This window comes from Mixophyes fleayi, chromosome 6 (genome assembly GCF_038048845.1).
Source record: "Mixophyes fleayi isolate aMixFle1 chromosome 6, aMixFle1.hap1, whole genome shotgun sequence".
NCBI classification, from domain to species: domain Eukaryota; kingdom Metazoa; phylum Chordata; class Amphibia; order Anura; family Limnodynastidae; genus Mixophyes; species Mixophyes fleayi.
The window spans coordinates 18,381,369-18,399,912 of record NC_134407.1 but is presented as its reverse complement, the minus strand read 5'-3'; the positions used below and the strand labels follow the sequence as shown (position 1 = coordinate 18,399,912).

At 38.0% G+C, this 18,544-nt stretch overlaps 1 protein-coding gene across 1 annotated transcript in view; it reads left to right on the top strand.

The window, feature by feature from the left end:
* The first annotated feature begins 7,382 nt into the window (after positions 1–7,382).
* Positions 7,383–18,544, top strand: part of LOXL4 (lysyl oxidase like 4) — a 62,250-nt gene continuing 51,088 nt past the window's right edge. Inside the window, exons 1-2 of the mRNA XM_075215145.1 lie at positions 7,383–7,680; positions 16,323–16,492. Coding sequence (XP_075071246.1) covers positions 7,395–7,680; positions 16,323–16,492 — 456 coding nt within the window. The 5' untranslated portion in view covers positions 7,383–7,394. The remainder of the gene's footprint in view (positions 7,681–16,322; positions 16,493–18,544) is intronic.

Genomic DNA, 18,544 nt, shown 5'->3' with positions numbered 1-18,544 from the left:
TCCTGATCATCACCGATTGGCTCCTGGTTGTTTTAAAATGTTTCAATTATTGACAAAGTTTTATCACTTCTGCCTTACAGCACTGGGGTCATGAGTTCGATTCCCGACCATGATCTTAGCTGTGTGGAGTTTGTATGTTCTCCCTGTGTTTGCGTGGGTTTCCTCCGACACTCCAAAAATATATAGGTAGGTTAATTGGCTGCTGACAAAATTAACCCTACTCTGTGTGTGTGAAGTGGAATTTAGACTGTAAGCTCCAATTGGGCATGGACTGATGTGAGTGACGAATAGTCTCTGTACAGTGCTGCGGAATTGGTGCTATATAAATAAATGATGATGATGATTGATGATGATGAATAATCAATGAAAAAATATAACTTAGGAATACAAATGGTATAAAACCTTTATATTAATGCATATTACATAAACACTTAGGACTAGTACATACATGTCATTAATACTACTACATGGTATAATATATAGATAAATAGAAAGATCTGAAGAATGTCATTAATACAAGTAATGATTCCAACCTATAGAGTTTGTTGAGTCACAAAGATTTTGTAATATGCTCATCTTGAACATTTATAGAGAAATACATAGTGGTTCATTGAAATGACCGAGTACAGTTTCTGTGAGTGATTCTTTATTTTTCCTTACATACATGTCCATTACTGAATAATATTTAGTGTGCGCATCTATGTGTATTTTTTAAAAGTATGATTCAGTGCTATATCCAACTATCATGTTTTATTGTGTGTTGGAAATCACAACTAAAAAAAGGAAAAATCTTTAACAGACAAATCTATGAGGGATCAATATACAACAACATAAGTTTAAAATAAGTTACTTAGTTGCACACAAGGACTTTCTCCATTGCTTTTACTGGTGGAATATATTTGTCACAGGGTTTTCTGGGCCTTGAGGGGGCAATAAGAGGCTGTGGAATACCTTTCTGTGGAAGTTCTGACAGTCTACCTTGAATTAAGTGGGAGGGCATCAAAAGCTACACTGTGCCTTTAGGAACAAACATCTCTGTGAAAGCCAGTCAGTCATCCCAGCCCGTGAATGTATATTTGAGGAAGAGGGAATGAAGCTGGAATTTTGGCTTGCAGAAAGAATTTCACTGAGCTACCCAGCTGCTTCTAACCACTTTCTGGTGAGTTAACACTTTTACTGCTTTTACAGTAACTTAATTACGTCTTATTGCCTTTTTTGAATATTATCTAAAGTTTTTGACATGAGTGCATTGTATATAGTATATTTCCCCTATATATTATCTTGTAGGTGCCTGTGAAAATAAGATGAATGGTGTTTATGTTTCAATATTAAGCCATACTTGCTGGAAAATAGATGGAGGGGGGATCTTGAGGCAAATGAGCTTAAAAGCGTGTTACTTTTCTGTTTCTTGTTAAAGACTTATTCAAAAAGCAATAAATTAATTTCAAAACTGATAGAAATTGTGAATGATGCTCTTGTCTGCATGAGGCAGCATCCTACAGGGGTTAAAAGTTAAAAATAGCCCAGTCTTTTTCACATTACAGGTAACTATTTAATTTCTGACAGAGAAGAACAACATTATTTCTGTAAGATTAAAAGATGAAACTAAAGGCTAAGGATTGCTTACTAATAAGAAATAGATTAAAAAAAAAACCTCAAACTCATTTTTAATTAATTGAATGAGCAGATTCCACACAGTGTATCCTCCCATTCTTTCAGAACACAGACCCTTCGAATGTCAGAAGTAAACATTCTATTTAGAATTCCAGAGTGTTCTGTCTTGTAATTACTATTGTTATATAGAAGGTTCCTTAGGTAAATTTTGGAAAATTGATAATTTACTTACAAGGAAAACATTGTTGTAAATCAAACTAAAATTGAAGTTAAATTCATCATGAAACCCATTACTGTAGTATTACTTGCCTTGATATGAGATTATCTATTTATATTCCATGTAAAAACCTTTGAAGGCATCTGAAACCATTTTAGGACAGGAAAGTATTAGGTAACAAGAATAAAGGTTTACATAGACGTACTGCTCTGGCCAGGGGACCTCTTGTGACCTTGTAGATCATAAAGTAAACAAAGATGGGGGTTTTAAGTATCACCCCCTCTCTCGACCCCGTTTCTCATACGGAGATCCTCTGAAATGAGAACTTGGCAGAGATGACATATGGAAAACAAGTGTGGACTTTGCTGGGCCAGTGAACACACAGCGAGTGTTAGAGGAAACTAATGTAACAATACGTCATATAGACCTTTCACTGGATCTGCTTAGATGTTACTAAATAAATTATTAATGTTCTGTATCTCTTTTACACGTGTGGCATAGTCAGTTTAATGTATCGGTAATTAAGCCTGCTAAGCATTTTGTGATTCTTAATGACAGGATCTGTATAGATCCCATGCATGTAAGAGCTTCTCTTGTGCCTTTCCCTCATAAAAGCCCTGCATTTGGGTGTTTCTTGGTGATCCCACATACTCTGTTCTTTCTGACATAAAGAGACATTAAAACATTCAATGATCAATTAATAAGCGATAACCTATTGTCTTACACTGAATGAAGTGACTTCTCTAAAGATTTTTTGGAAAAGACAAAGCAGATGAGTCATTCAATATAATACATTTTCATGTTGCATAATGTTATGTCTGTCTTTGTTCTACCAGTTTTCTGCACAACTACTAATCTCACTCAAAGGGGTAAATGTATCAAGCTGCGAGTTTCCGGCAGGTTTGAAAAGTGGAGATGTTGCCCATAGCAACCTATCAGATTCTAGTTATCATTTTGTAGAATGTACTAAATAAATGACAGCTAGAATCTGATTGGTTGCTATAGGCAACATCTCCACTTTTCAAACCTGCCGGAAACTCGCAGCTTGATACATTTACCCCATGACCTTAAATGTTACTTTAATGATATTCCTAGTAAAGGATCTCAGCCACACTTCTACCTGTCCCTAGAGTAAACCCTTGTGTATCCTCTTCCTATTTGTGTCATGTGCCATTCTCCCTCTGCTGTACTACCTGCCCCTTGATCCAAATCCCTCGCATCTAATTTTTCTCCAGCTCACCTTACAGAAATCTGGATCCTCTTCATTATAGTCTACATTGATGACTCCTAAGGAAACTTAGGATCTCTTGATCTATCTTATCCATCAAGTCACAACTGTCTGTGTAACCTCCTGTTTCCATTACAACTTTATGTGACATTATTATTATGTAACACCTTGTCTATAGTGGCTGCTTGGCCACTTTAATCTAGAATCATCAAGCTGTATTTTACTAAGATCTTTTGGCTTAAAGGACGTCGCCCTATTCTGGTTTTCATTTGAGCAACCCAGCGCTGTATTACAATTTTCTTTGCCGTTTCTGCCTCCTCACTGCTTTGGGCTACACCTGGGTTCACTGCTTGTTCACTTCTCTTCATCATTTTAATATTTCTTTGGAAATACAATCATTAGTTTTGGATATTATTATTACCAGTCCTTGCTGATAAATTATATAACTTCACCTGAGAGATTTCACCCGCTCCTACGGCTGACCCAACTGGCTGTCTCAACGCTGATGCCCTGAAAGTTAATCTCTATAAAGCCACATTCCTTGAGGTATATATACAAGTTGTTATTTTTTAGAATGTACTAAATAAATGATAACTAAAAGGCAACATTTCCACTTGTTCAAACCCACAGTTTAGTAAATGTGTGACTTCTAACATGCATCTATGTGGATATATATGAAACTGGTGCAATATTCAGAACATGCATTTTATGCCTTGGGTTTAATTTCCTGCATCTTTCTTTACCTTTGTAAACGGTCTTATAAACATTCTTTTTAAACTGTTAGAATGTCTGCTGGTTCTATCACTTCCCACGTATTTGTGTAGATTGTTAGTGGTGGTAGGGTGTCGACAGTAGACAAGACAGGTGGCATGAAGAGAGGATGTATCACAGATCTAAATATAAGTACACGTGATGTTATTTCAGTGTTCTTGGCGCTCACGGGTTGAGCTCTGCTCAGGTGCTGGCTGACTACCGCTCAGACCTAATGTCATTTTGGGTTAAACGTCTTCTTTGAAGAACTCTTGGAACGAAGGAACTTGTGTTGACCGTAAGAAAAAAAACAAAACAAAAAGCATTTTCTTTGGACGACTCCAGTTCCCGTGCTGGGTGTTAGCACTATTTGTCATCAGGTCTTAGCTGCAGTTTTGGGAGGTGAACCGAATGGTGGTAGCTTTGCTGGATATTCCTTTATATGGGGGGTTCCTATCACTTGTCAGCTGGGACTTAAATTTTGGCTGTGCTCTGTGGCACGTGGTTCACTATATTAGTATATTCCTGTAAATAAAACTAATGAAAAGGATATTGGAGACTCACAAAATCATTTGAAAATGGGATTAATAACAGGTTTACTAGTGGTACACAATGGCTACCGAAAAGAGCCACCCTAAGCGGCATGCTGGCTCATGTTTAGGTCCACCCCCCATGTTCTATACTGTCCTATTGGCCTTTTATCTAATAAGATGAAGAGAGGGGTCTGGAAAACGTCACTTATGTCATAATTATCAGATCCTGTCACTCCCTAACTTCAAATGTTAACCTTTCCTCCAGGTATATCTCCTGAACCTTTTAATGCAAATTTTCAGTCCTCTGATGGTGTTATGCCTGAGGTTCTATCTATCTAATATATCTATCTAATATATCTTTCTATCTATCTAATATATCTATATATATTTATCTCATATCTATCTAATCTAACTTTCTATCTATCTAATCTATCTTTCTATCTATCTATCTCTATCTATCTATCTATCTAGCAGAGGGTTGTCCAACCCATGGCCCGCGGGCCGCATGCGGCCCAGCCCGCCTGTAAATGTGGCCCAGTGGTTGTGACAAGGGGGCAGCGCTGTTAATGAAAAAAATATCCTGCAAAAAAAAGAAAGAAAATACTTACCTTGCGTTCACGTCAGCTGGCGCTCCGGCTCCCTCCCTGGTCTCCTTCTCCATGCGGTGCTCGCAGTGAATGTCGGGGGTGACGTCATCACACCCGACATCCAATGCGTAGCGCAGCACAAAGGAGTCACCCGCGCGAACTATCAGCAGCAGTGAAAGATTATCGAGTATCTTATTGTTGTTACTCTGAATTTGGACTTTCTGCACCATGCAATTATGAACTAGCTGTGTTCTCTGTATGTATCTAATATAAATATTAAGAGATGATTGTATTTTTAATATTTTAAACCATTTTAAATGTGCAGTGCGGAGTAGGGTGAAAATATCACCCACTGTTACCCTCATTGGAGGCTGCTCCATGAGCCATTTTTCCCGCCACCCTATCTTTAAATCTCTGTAGATTTCTATTAGTCCTCCTGATGCTACCTATATCGGTGACCATTTCAAACTGGTCAATAAAAAAATTATTCATGGGTGCAGAAAGAGAAGAAAAAAAGTTTTTGGCATTTAATTCCCCGAACCCCACTAAGGGGCAGATGCAGGTAAGTTAAATTGCAGCTGGTAATAGGACTAATCATGATTCTGCAACAGGTTTCCTAACTCTTACTAACTTCATTTCTAAGTAAATTTAATATGTTAACTATGTTTTCTATGGTCTTTTTTGGATGATCAGCTATCATTAGTGTTAGTGTATTTTATGTGCGGCCCAAACCAACTCGTCGTCTTCCAATGTGGCCCAGGGAAGCTAAAAGGTTGGACACCCCTGGTCTAGCATATCTATCTATCTATCTATTTATCTAGCATATCTATCTCATATCTATCAATCTATATCTTCAATCTATCTAATAGTTCTCTGTCTAGCTCTATATTTGCTATCTATCTAATAGTTCTCTGTCTAGCTCTATAATTGCTATCTATCTATCTATATATATATATATATATATATATCTCATATCTATCATTATCTATCTATCTATTATATCTATCTAATATATCTCTCTATCTAATATATCTATATATCTATCTCATATATATCTATCTAATATATCTATCTATCTATCTATCTAATATATCTATCTATCTCATATCTATCTATCTATATCTTTCCTGCTTTGCATTTGTCAGTCCAATTGTGATGCCTTTGTGTAGTTTCTCAGGGTCACACATTACTCTTAATTTCAAGAAAGGAAAAAAGGCCTTAAAATGACCTCAGAGCCACCCATCAGCGATCACATTACTAATCCCAAAATGCCCACACACGCCACTTACTTGCTCCAAAATTCCACCACATGCCATTCAGACCACACAATCCCTCATATCTCATATGTACTCCAGAACTCCCCACATACCCCCCACTGCCACTCAAATCTCCTCACATGCCCCCAGACCTTGCCATATGCCCCTCAGACCTAACCATATGCCTGTCACCTGACCATCAGATGTCCCATATGCCCATCATACCTACTCCACATGCCCATAAGACCACCCATATACCCATCAGACCTCCCCATGAATTCCCTGCATTGTGCATTGTCAGTCAGACAAGGCAGAAGTCAGCTGCTCTCGTTGAGTCATATTCCCTGCTTTATAACAAAGCAGAGAAGAAGTCGGATTGGGAACAATCGGTCGGGGGCCACGTGATGACTCGCTGGGCCGCCCACCACAGCTTTATAACCTTACTCGTGGAAAACTATTTAGCGCAGTGTTATTGCGCTGGTCTTATTTGCATGCCTGCAGCTAAGTTGACAGCTGACAAAATTGCATACTGTGAATTGTAGAGGTTCAATAGGACATTCATGTAAAGATGATCACATTTCCTTCGCAGCAATTAAACACCATACAAGGTTCTACAGCTTGTGAGCAAAACAATTGTATATGGTGGTCCCATACCATGTGGGTACTCATTGTAGAATTTTAAAATACAAAATTGTACTTATTGTCCATTCCTTATATACACAGAGGTGGACATTTTAGGAAAGTGTTTTGTAGGTAATTTGAATGAAATTAGATATAGCCAATAGGAACCAATCTGATTCTAACTCATTACAACCCATTGTTATACGTCAGTTTAGACAACGTGGAGTTACTAAACTTTATTACATATATAAGTGTGTTTGACACCAATCTTCACTTTGATGGGAGCTTCCCATTACTGCTCTCTGCTGTTCGGAACTCGGCTCCTGTTTAAATCCAAGTCTGTGTATTCCTGATGGCCTCCGTTCCCCTCCTCACACCATGACAGTGATAGTAACAAAAATATGTTCTGATCTTAGTCCAATGTACTTTATATATTAATGTTTAATGTGGGTATCACCACATGTTCTACACAGTTACCTGTAAAACAGAGACTTAATGTTAAACAATTGCACACTTCTAATATGAATTCTGTTTTTGCTTTGTGATTTCAGAAACGAATCCTCCACTAATCACTGTGAGACCAAAGCCATGAAAGTCCTCAAGCTTACTGTATCTTTATTTATTGCATCACTGTCATGTCTGATAGACTTATGCTGGCAACAACTCCAAGCCGGAGCTCCTCAAATCCAGCTGAGGTTGTCTGGGACATCCAGAGTCCCCAACGAAGGTCGACTGGAGGTTCTGTATAATGGTCAGTGGGGCACGGTGTGCGATGATGACTTCAACATTGAGGTAGCAAACGTGGTCTGTAAACAACTAGGGTTCGAGATGGCAATGAACTGGGCGCACAGTGCGAAATATGGACAAGGAGAAGGTAAACACATCAAAAGCCGTGTTGTACGATATTGTATGTTTTAAGTAGGGATTAATATGTCAGAATGATGCCTCTTTTCATGTACACAGTGGTAGAAGTGGGGGTGTATACAGTGGTATGTCATACTGCCACTTCTACTACTGCCTTCATTGTAACACTATCACATTCCAGTCACTTACATTATATATATATATATACAGTGGTAGAAGTGGGGGTGTATACAGTGGTATGTCATACTGCCACTTCTACTACTGCCTTCATTGTAACACTATCACATTCCAGTCACTTACATTATACATATATATACAGTGGTAGAAGTGGGGTGTATACAGTGGTATGTCATACTGCCACTTCTCCTGCTGCCTTCATTGTAACACTATCACATTCTAGTCACTTACATTATACATATATATACAGTGGTAGAAGTGGGGTGTATACAGTGGTATGTCATACTGCCACTTCTCCTACTGCCTTCATTGTACACTATCACATTCCAGTCACTTACATTATACATATATATACAGTGGTAGAAGTGAGGTGTATACAGTGGTATGTCATACTGTCACTTCTCCTACTGCCTTCATTGTAACACTATCATATTCCAGTCACTTACATTATACATATATATATACATACAGTGGTAGAAGTGGGGTGTATACAGTGGTATGTCATACTGTCACTTCTCCTACTGCCATCATTGTAACACTATCACATTCCAGTCACTTACATTATACATATATATACAGTGGTAGAAGTGGGGGTGTATACAGTGTTATGTCATACTGTCACTTCTCCTACTGCCTTCATTGTAACACTATCACATTCTAGTCACTTACATTATACATATATATACAGTGGTAGAAGTGGGGTGTATACAGTGGTATGTCATACTGTCACTTCTCCTACTGCCTTCATTGTAACACTATCAAATTCCAGTCACTTACATTATACATATATATACAGTGGTAGAAGTGGGGTGTATACAGTGGTATGTCATACTGCCACTTCTACTACTGCCCTCATTGTAACACTATCACATTCTAGTCACTTACATTATACATATATATACAGTGGTAGAAGTGGGGTGTATACAGTGGTATGTCATATTGCCACTTCTCCTACTGCCTTCATTGTAACACTATCACATTCTAGTCACTTACATTATACATATATATACAGTGGTAGAAGTGGGGTGTATACAGTGGTATGTCATACTGCCACTTCTCCTACTGCCTTCATTGTAACACTATCACATTCCAGTCACTTACATTATACATATGTATACAGTGGTAGAAGTGAGGTGTATACAGTGGTATGTCATACTGCCACTTCTCCTACTGCCTTCATTGTAACTCTATCACATTCCAGTCACTTACATTATACATATATATACAGTGGTAGAAGTGAGGTGTATACAGTGGTATGTCATACTGTCACTTCTCCTACTGCCTTCATTGTAACACTATCACATTCCAGTCACTTACATTATACATATATATACAGTGGTAGAAGTGGGGTGTATACAGTGGTATGTCATACTGTCACTTCTCCTACTGCTTTCATTGTAACACTATCACATTCTAGTCACTTACATTATACATATATATACAGTGGTAGAAGTGGGGTGTATACAGTGGTATGTCATACTGCTACTTCTACTACTGCCTTCATTGTAACACTATCACATTCTAGTCACTTACATTATACATATATATACAGTGGTAGAAGTGGGGTGTATACAGTGGTATGTCATACTGCCACTTCTACTACTGCCTTCATTGTAACACTATCACATTCCAGTCACTTACATTATACATATATATACAGTGGTAGAAGTGAGGTGTATACAGTGGTATGTCATACTGCCACTTTTCCTACTGCCTTCATTGTAACACTATCACATTCCAGTCACTTACATTATACATATATATACAGTGGTAGAAGTGAGGTGTATACAGTGGTATGTCATACTGTCACTTCTCCTACTGCCTTCATTGTAACACTATCACATTCTAGTCACTTACATTATACATATATATACAGTGGTAGAAGTGGGGTGTATACAGTGGTATGTCATACTGCCACTTCTCCTACTGCCTTCATTGTAACACTATCACATTCTAGTCACTTACATTATACATATATATACAGTGGTAGAAGTGGGGTGTATACAGTGGTATGTCATGCTGCCACTTCTACTACTACCTTCATTGTAACACTATCACATTCTAGTCACTTACATTATACATATATATACAGTGGTAGAAGTGGGGTGTATACAGTGGTATGTCATACTGCCACTTCTACTACTACCTTCATTGTAACACTATCACATTCCAGTCACTTACATTATACATATATATATACAGTGGTAGAAGTGGGGTGTATACAGTGGTATGTCATACTGCCACTTCTACTACTACCTTCATTGTAACACTATCACATTCCAGTCACTTACATTATACATATATATACAGTGGTAGAAGTGGGGTGTATACAGTGGTATGTCATGCTGCCACTTCTACTACTACCTTCATTGTAACACTATCACATTCTAGTCACTTACATTATACATATATATACAGTGGTAGAAGTGGAGGTGTATACAGTGGTATGTCATACTGCCACTTCTACTACTGCCGTCATTGTAACACTATCACATTCTAGTCACTTACATTATACATATATATATATACAGTGGTAGAAGTGGGGTGTATACAGTGGTATGTCATACTGCCACTTCTACTACTGCCTTCATTGTAACACTATCACATTCTAGTCACTTACATTATACATATATATACAGTGGTAGAAGTGGGGTGTATACAGTGGTATGTCATACTGCCACTTCTACTACTGCCTTCATTGTAACACTATCACATTCTAGTCACTTACATTATACATATATATACAGTGGTAGAAGTGGGGTGTATACAGTGGTATGTCATATTGCCACTTCTCCTACTGCCTTCATTGTAACACTATCACATTCTAGTCACTTACATTATACATATATATACAGTGGTAGAAGTGGAGGTGTATACAGTGGTATGTCATACTGCCACTTCTACTACTGCCTTCATTGTAACACTATCACATTCCAGTCACTTACATTATACATATATATACAGTGGTAGAAGTGGGGTGTATACAGTGGTATGTCATACTGCCACTTCTCCTACTGCCATCATTGTAACACTATCACATTCCAGTCACTTACATTATACATATATATACAGTGGTAGAAGTGGAGGTGTATACAGTGGTATGTCATACTGCCACTTCTACTACTGCCTTCATTGTAACACTATCACATTCCAGTCACTTACATTATATATATATATACAGTGGTAGAAGTGGGGTGTATACAGTGGTATGTCATACTGCCACTTCTCCTATTGCCTTCATTGTAACACTATCACATTCTAGTCACTTACATTATACATATATATACAGTGGTAGAAGTGGGATGTATACAGTGGTATGTCATACTGCCACTTCTCCTATTGCCTTCATTGTAACACTATCACATTCTAGTCACTTACATTATACATATATATACAGTGGTAGAAGTGAGGTGTATACAGTGGTATGTCATACTGCCACGTCTCTTACTGCCTTCATTGTAACACTATCACATTCTAGTCACTTACATTATACATATATATACAGTGATAGAAGTGGAGGTGTATACAGTGGTATGTCATACTGCCACTTCTACTACTGCCTTCATTGTAACACTATCACATTCCAGTCACTTACATTATACATATATATACAGTGGTAGAAGTGGGGTGTATACAGTGGTATGTCATACTGCCACTTCTCCTACTGCCATCATTGTAACACTATCACATTCCAGTCACTTACATTATACATATATATATACAGTGGTAGAAGTGGAGGTGTATACAGTGGTATGTCATACTGCCACTTCTACTACTGCCTTCATTGTAACACTATCACATTCCAGTCACTTACATTATACATATATATACAGTGGTAGAAGTGGAGTTGTATACAGTGGTATGTCATACTGCCACTTCTACTACTGCCTTCATTGTAACACTATCACATTCTAGTCACTTACATTATACATATATATACAGTGGTAGAAGTGGAGGTGTATACAGTGGTATGTCATACTGCCACTTCTCTTACTGCCTTCATTGTAACACTATCACATTCTAGTCACTTACATTATACATATATATACAGTGGTAGAAGTGGGGTGTATACAGTGGTATGTCATACTGCCCCTTCTCCTACTGCCTTCATTGTAACACTATCACATTCTAGTCACTTACATTATACATATATATATAGTGGTAGAAGTGGGGTGTATACAGTGGTATGTCATACTGCCACTTCTACTACTACCTTTATTGTAACACTATCACATTCTAGTCACTTACATTATACATATATATACAGTGGTAGAAGTGAGGTGTATACAGTGGTATGTCATACTGCCACTTCTCCTACTGCCTTCATTGTAACACTATCACATTCTAGTCACTTACATTATACATATATATACAGTGGTAGAAGTGGGGTGTATACAGTGGTATGTCATACCGCCACTTCTACTACTGCCTTCATTGTAACACTATCACATTCTAGTCACTTACATTATACATATATATACAGTGGTATAGGTGGGGTGTATACAGTGGTATGTCATACTGCCACTTCTACTACTACCTTCATTGTAACACTATCACATTCCAGTCACTTACATTATACATATATATACAGTGGTAGAAGTGGGGTGTATACAGTAGTATGTCATACTGCCACTTCTCCTACTGCCTTCATTGTAACACTATCACATTCTAGTCACTTACATTATACATATATATACAGTGGTAGAAGTGGAGGTGTATACAGTGGTATGTCATACTGCCACTTCTACTACTGCCGTCATTGTAACACTATCACATTCTAGTCACTTACATTATACATATATATACAGTGGTAGAAGCGGAGGTGTATACAGTGGTATGTCATACTGCCACTTCTACTACTGCCTTCATTGTAACACTATCACATTCCAGTCAATTACATTATACATATATATACAGTGGTAGAAGTGGGGGTGTATACAGTGGTATGTCATACTGCCACTTCTCCTACTGCCTTCATTGTAACACTATCACATTCCAGTCAATTACATTACACATATATATACAGTGGTAGAAGTGGGGGTGTATACAGTGGTATGTCATACTGCCACTTCTCCTACTGCCTTCATTGTAACACTATCACATTCTAGTCACTTACATTATACATATATATACAGTGGTAGAAGTGGGGTGTATACAGTGGTATGTCATACTGCCACTTCTCCTACTGCCTTCATTGTAACACTATCACATTCCAGTCACTTACATTATACATATATATATATATACAGTGGTAGAAGTGGGGTGTATACAGTGGTATGTCATACTGCCACTTCTACTACTGCCTTCATTGTAACACTATCACATTCTAGTCACTTACATTATACATATATATACAGTGGTAGAAGTGGAGGTGTATACAGTGGTATGTCATACTGCCACTTCTACTACTGCCGTCATTGTAACACTATCACATTCTAGTCACTTACATTATACATATATATACAGTGGTAGAAGTGGAGGTGTATACAGTGGTATGTCATACTGCCACTTCTACTACTGCCTTCATTGTAACACTATCACATTCCAGTCACTTACATTATACATATATATACAGTGGTAGAAGTGAGGTGTATACAGTGGTATGTCATACTGCCACTTCTCCTACTGCCTTCATTGTAACACTATCACATTCCAGTCAATTACATTATACATATATATACAGTGGTAGAAGTGGGGGTGTCTACAGTGGTATGTCATACTGCCACTTCTCCTACTGCCTTCATTGTAACACTATCACATTCCAGTCACTTACATTATACATATATACAGTGGTAGAAGTGGGGTGTATACAGTGGTATGTCATACTGCCACTTCTACTACTGCCTTCATTGTAACACTATCACATTCTAGTCACTTACATTATACATATATATACAGTGGTAGAAGTGGGGTGTATACAGTGGTATGTCATACTGCCACTTCTACTACTGCCTTCATTGTAACACTATCACATTCTAGTCACTTACATTATACATATATATACAGTGGTAGAAGTGGGGTGTATACAGTGGTATGTCATATTGCCACTTCTCCTACTGCCTTCATTGTAACACTATCACATTCTAGTCACTTACATTATATATATATATACAGTGGTAGAAGTGGAGGTTTATACAGTGGTATGTCATACTGCCACTTCTACTACTGCCTTCATTGTAACACTATCACATTCCAGTCACTTACATTATACATATATATATACAGTGGTAGAAGTGGTGTGTGTACGGTGGTATGTCATACTGCCACTTCTACTACTGCCTTCATTGTAACACTATCACATTCCAGTCACTTACATTATACATATATATACAGTGGTAGAAGTGGGGTGTATACAGTGGTATGTCATACTGCCACTTCTCCTATTGCCTTCATTGTAACACTATCACATTCTAGTCACTTACATTATACATATATATACAGTGGTAGAAGTGAGGTGTATACAGTGGTATGTCATACTGCCACTTCTCTTACTGCCTTCATTGTAACACTATCACATTCTAGTCACTTACATTATACATATGTATACAGTGGTAGAAGTGGAGGTGTATACAGTGGTATGTCATACTGCCACTTCTCCTATTGCCTTCATTGTAACACTATCACATTCTAGTCACTTACATTATACATATATATACAGTGGTAGAAGTGAGGTGTATACAGTGGTATGTCATACTGCCACTTCTCTTACTGCCTTCATTGTAACACTATCACATTCTAGTCACTTACATTATACATATGTATACAGTGGTAGAAGTGGAGGTGTATACAGTGGTATGTCATACTGCTACTTCTCCTACTGTCTTCATTGTAACACTATCACATTCTAGTCACTTACATTATACATATATATACAGTGGTAGAAGTGAGGTGTATACGGTGGTATGTCATACTGCCACTTCTACTACTGCCTTCATTGTAACACTATCACATTCCAGTCACTTACATTATACATATATATATACAGTGGTAGAAGTGGGGTGTCATCAAGCCCAGTCCCCGTCCACTTCACTAGGAAAGTGTCTGGGATCTGGGAGGCTGCACGGGTGAAGTCATAGAAATTTGTGGGTCTCCCGGACATTTCAGGGGATTAGGCAAGTGTGATTGTAGTGTCGATTACAAGTGAAAAATTATCAAGTTGTATTAGTCATGGGAGATAGAGGTTAATACAGGGATGTAGCTTGGGAACTATCTTGTCTACGTGTCTATGTCATACTTTCATACGGTAGAGAACGTGGGATAATGGATTTTGAAACTTGCTAATATACCTGGTTATTACTGACATTGCTGACGGTGAGGAGTTTGGCTTTAACAAACTTTGTAGAAAAGTATGAAAACCTTTGTGGCATTGGGGATCGTTCACGACAGATAATAAAAGAGCTGCAAATTACGTTCAGTAATATATATGTAATAACAGTCAGTAATTTATATGTATTAACAGTCTGTAATATATATGTAATAGTAATTAATATATATGTAATAACAGTCAGTACTATATATGTAATAACAGTCTAATATATATGTAATAACAGTAAGTAATATATGTGTAATATATATATGTAATAACAGTCAGTAATATATATGTAATAACAGTAAGTAATATATATGTAATAACAGTCAGTACTATATATGTAATAACAGTAAGTAATATATATGTAATAACAGTCTGTAATATATATGTATTAACAGTCTGTAATATATATGTAATAGTAATTAATATATATGTAATAACAGTCAGTACTATATATGTAATAACAGTCTAATATATATGTAATAACAGTAAGTAATATATGTGTAATATATATATGTAATAACAGTCAGTAATATATATGTAATAACAGTAAGTAATATATATGTAATAACAGTCAGTACTATATATGTAATAACAGTCTGTAATATATATGTAATAACAGTAAGTAATATATGTGTAATATATATATATGTAATAACAGTCAGTACTATATATGTAATAACAGTCAGTACTATATATGTAATAACAGTAAGTATTATATATGTAATAGTAATTAATATATATGTAATAACAGTCTGTAATATATATGTAATAACAGTAAGTAATATATGTGTAAAATATATATGTAATAACAGTCAGTACTATATATGTAATAACAGTAAGTAATATATATGTAATATCTATGTAATAACAGTCTGTAATATATATATGTAATAACAGTCAGTAGTATATGTGTAATAACAGTAAGTAATTTATATGGACAGACACAGCAGACAGCTTTTCCTCAGCCTGAACTGGGTATTAACAGAGAACAACAGATCACAATAACAGCAACGTGCATTTATGTATGTGTATGTATATGTGTATGTGTGTGTAGTGTGTATATATCTGTATGTGTATATCTAAGGATTTATGTAATGCATAATGGTTGGAATAGTTCTGGGTGCTGCATTGCAGAACTTTAAGCGTTTTATTGGTTTCCGCAGGCCCCATCTGGTTGGATAACGTCCGCTGCTCAGGTGCTGAGGGCACTTTGGCAGAATGTGAATCGAACGGCTGGGGTGTCACTGACTGCAAGCACTCCGAGGACGTTGGCATACTCTGCTCAACAAGTCGCCTGCAGGGAGCAGCGCAGCCTCAATCAATCACTGCGCAGGTAACTACTAGACTGCACTCCCAGATCACTCCTGCCGGGTTCAGCTTTGTTGTGTTCATGAAACTAGAAAAGTAAATGACAATACACTTGACTGACACTGAGTAATGTGATGGTGTCTTAGAGACATGGGAGCTGCTAGTTAATCGTTGCTGTGCTAGAGATTAGTTGAGAGCATATTAAAGGGGCCATCCGCCTGGAATTGTCCAAATGTGGACGTCCCTTTCTAAGCAATGATTTGTTTTCGGATGTGAGAGGTGAGTGCGCACTTCTCTCTGAGATGCTTTCCCAATTCAAAATCCAGATGCTGTCGAAAAGCTCCTGAATTTCGGTGTCTGAAACATGTCAGACAATGCTGAAGTCTGGAAACGTTGTCTGACATAATGACCAATCCTAGTATGGGCTGCACACATGATTTAACATAATAGTTCACTGTTATATTTTACAGAATTGTACAGATGACATGGGGCCGCAGAAACAGACTCTGGGGCCTTCAGCTAGAAAACATTTCATTGTATAATTAGCATGACACCCTATGCCTGGGCAGGACACACAATCTGGATTTCTCTTAGGTGAAACATTTAGACAAATATACTAATTAAGTAATGTTTTGATGCCACAGAATGTCGACACATGTGGGGTTCTGGAGAACTGGGCAAACTAAAACCAGAGAACTGTTTTGTAGACTAGTAGGATCAAGATCAAGGTCAGAACTACAAGGGATGCAGAAGGTACAGACCCTACATAGCTAGGACGGTAGAGAGTGTTCGGCACTGCCAGGTCATCCACTCCACCCCCTCCTTCTTCAAGGACCCCACTACCCTCAATGCCCCTGATCTGCTCTGAAAAGAGCATAGCGGAAGTCTTTTCTGAGCCGGCAGATGGACAGTTGACATATGCTCCAGACTGTGCTCTTGTGAAAGCTTAGAGGGGGGAGTCCCCGGCAGGCTAGAGCGTCATTGCAGTCCACCAAAGATTTGCAATGGAACTCTGTGATGGACTGTTCTCCTTCTGATCAAGAACTTATAGGTAGAGGCAGTCCCAGCTGCCATGCTTGCCAGGTGATGTAGGTACATTGGTAAGGGATAACTGAGGTTGCCTCCCACACTTGACTTGGGGTATTGAAACAAAAACAGCTTATAATCATCATCACCATTTATTTATATAGGCCATTGATTCCGCAGCGCTGTACAAAGAACTCGCTCACATCAGTTCCTGCCCCATTGGAGCTTACAGTCTAAATTCCCTAACATAGACACATAGACAGACACTAGGGTCAATTTTGATAGCAGCCAATTAAACTACCAGTATGTTTTTGGAGTGTGGGAGGAAACCGGAGCACCCGGAGGAAACCCACGCAAACACGGGGAGAACATACAAACTTCACACAGATAAGGCCATGGTCGGGAATCAAACTCATGACCCCAGTGCTGTGATGCAGAAGTGCTAACCACTGAGCCACCGTGCTGCCTATCCGGTCTTATGAGCTCTGCCTGACCTATAACAGGCTACAACATTTTTGGGATGCAGACCATCGGAAACAAATCTATTCCATTTGTGGTTCCAGCTTGGGTGGCATACTTATGCTTTGAGAAGAGGAAGAGAAGATGATATAGAAGAGAAGACCTAATTGTAACCTAACTGACAAGTAACTATGTTACCACGGACAAAGGGTGCCTGACACAACACATTGCTAGAACTGTAGCTGAGTGTTCTGTCCATTGCTCTGACACAGTATGACTATTATGTTTAAAGTAAAACCTGCATCTTGGCCACGTCCCAAGACTTTAATAACTGCACAAATCATTTTCCAGAAATCGGAGGCTGTGTATAAATACCACCTATTATGCCTGCTTGTATTACCTCACCCCACCCCTGCCAGGGATCCCCGCGGCTCTTCCACACATTCCAAAAACTTTTCTAAAGCTCACGCTGCTCCTTTTTTTTCGGGTTGCCAGATGAAACATATTGTACATGACAAATCAGAATTGTGTCTCCTCTCCAGGGGACATGTGCTACAGTTTCCTATTGAGAGCAGCGATCTTTTCATTGGGC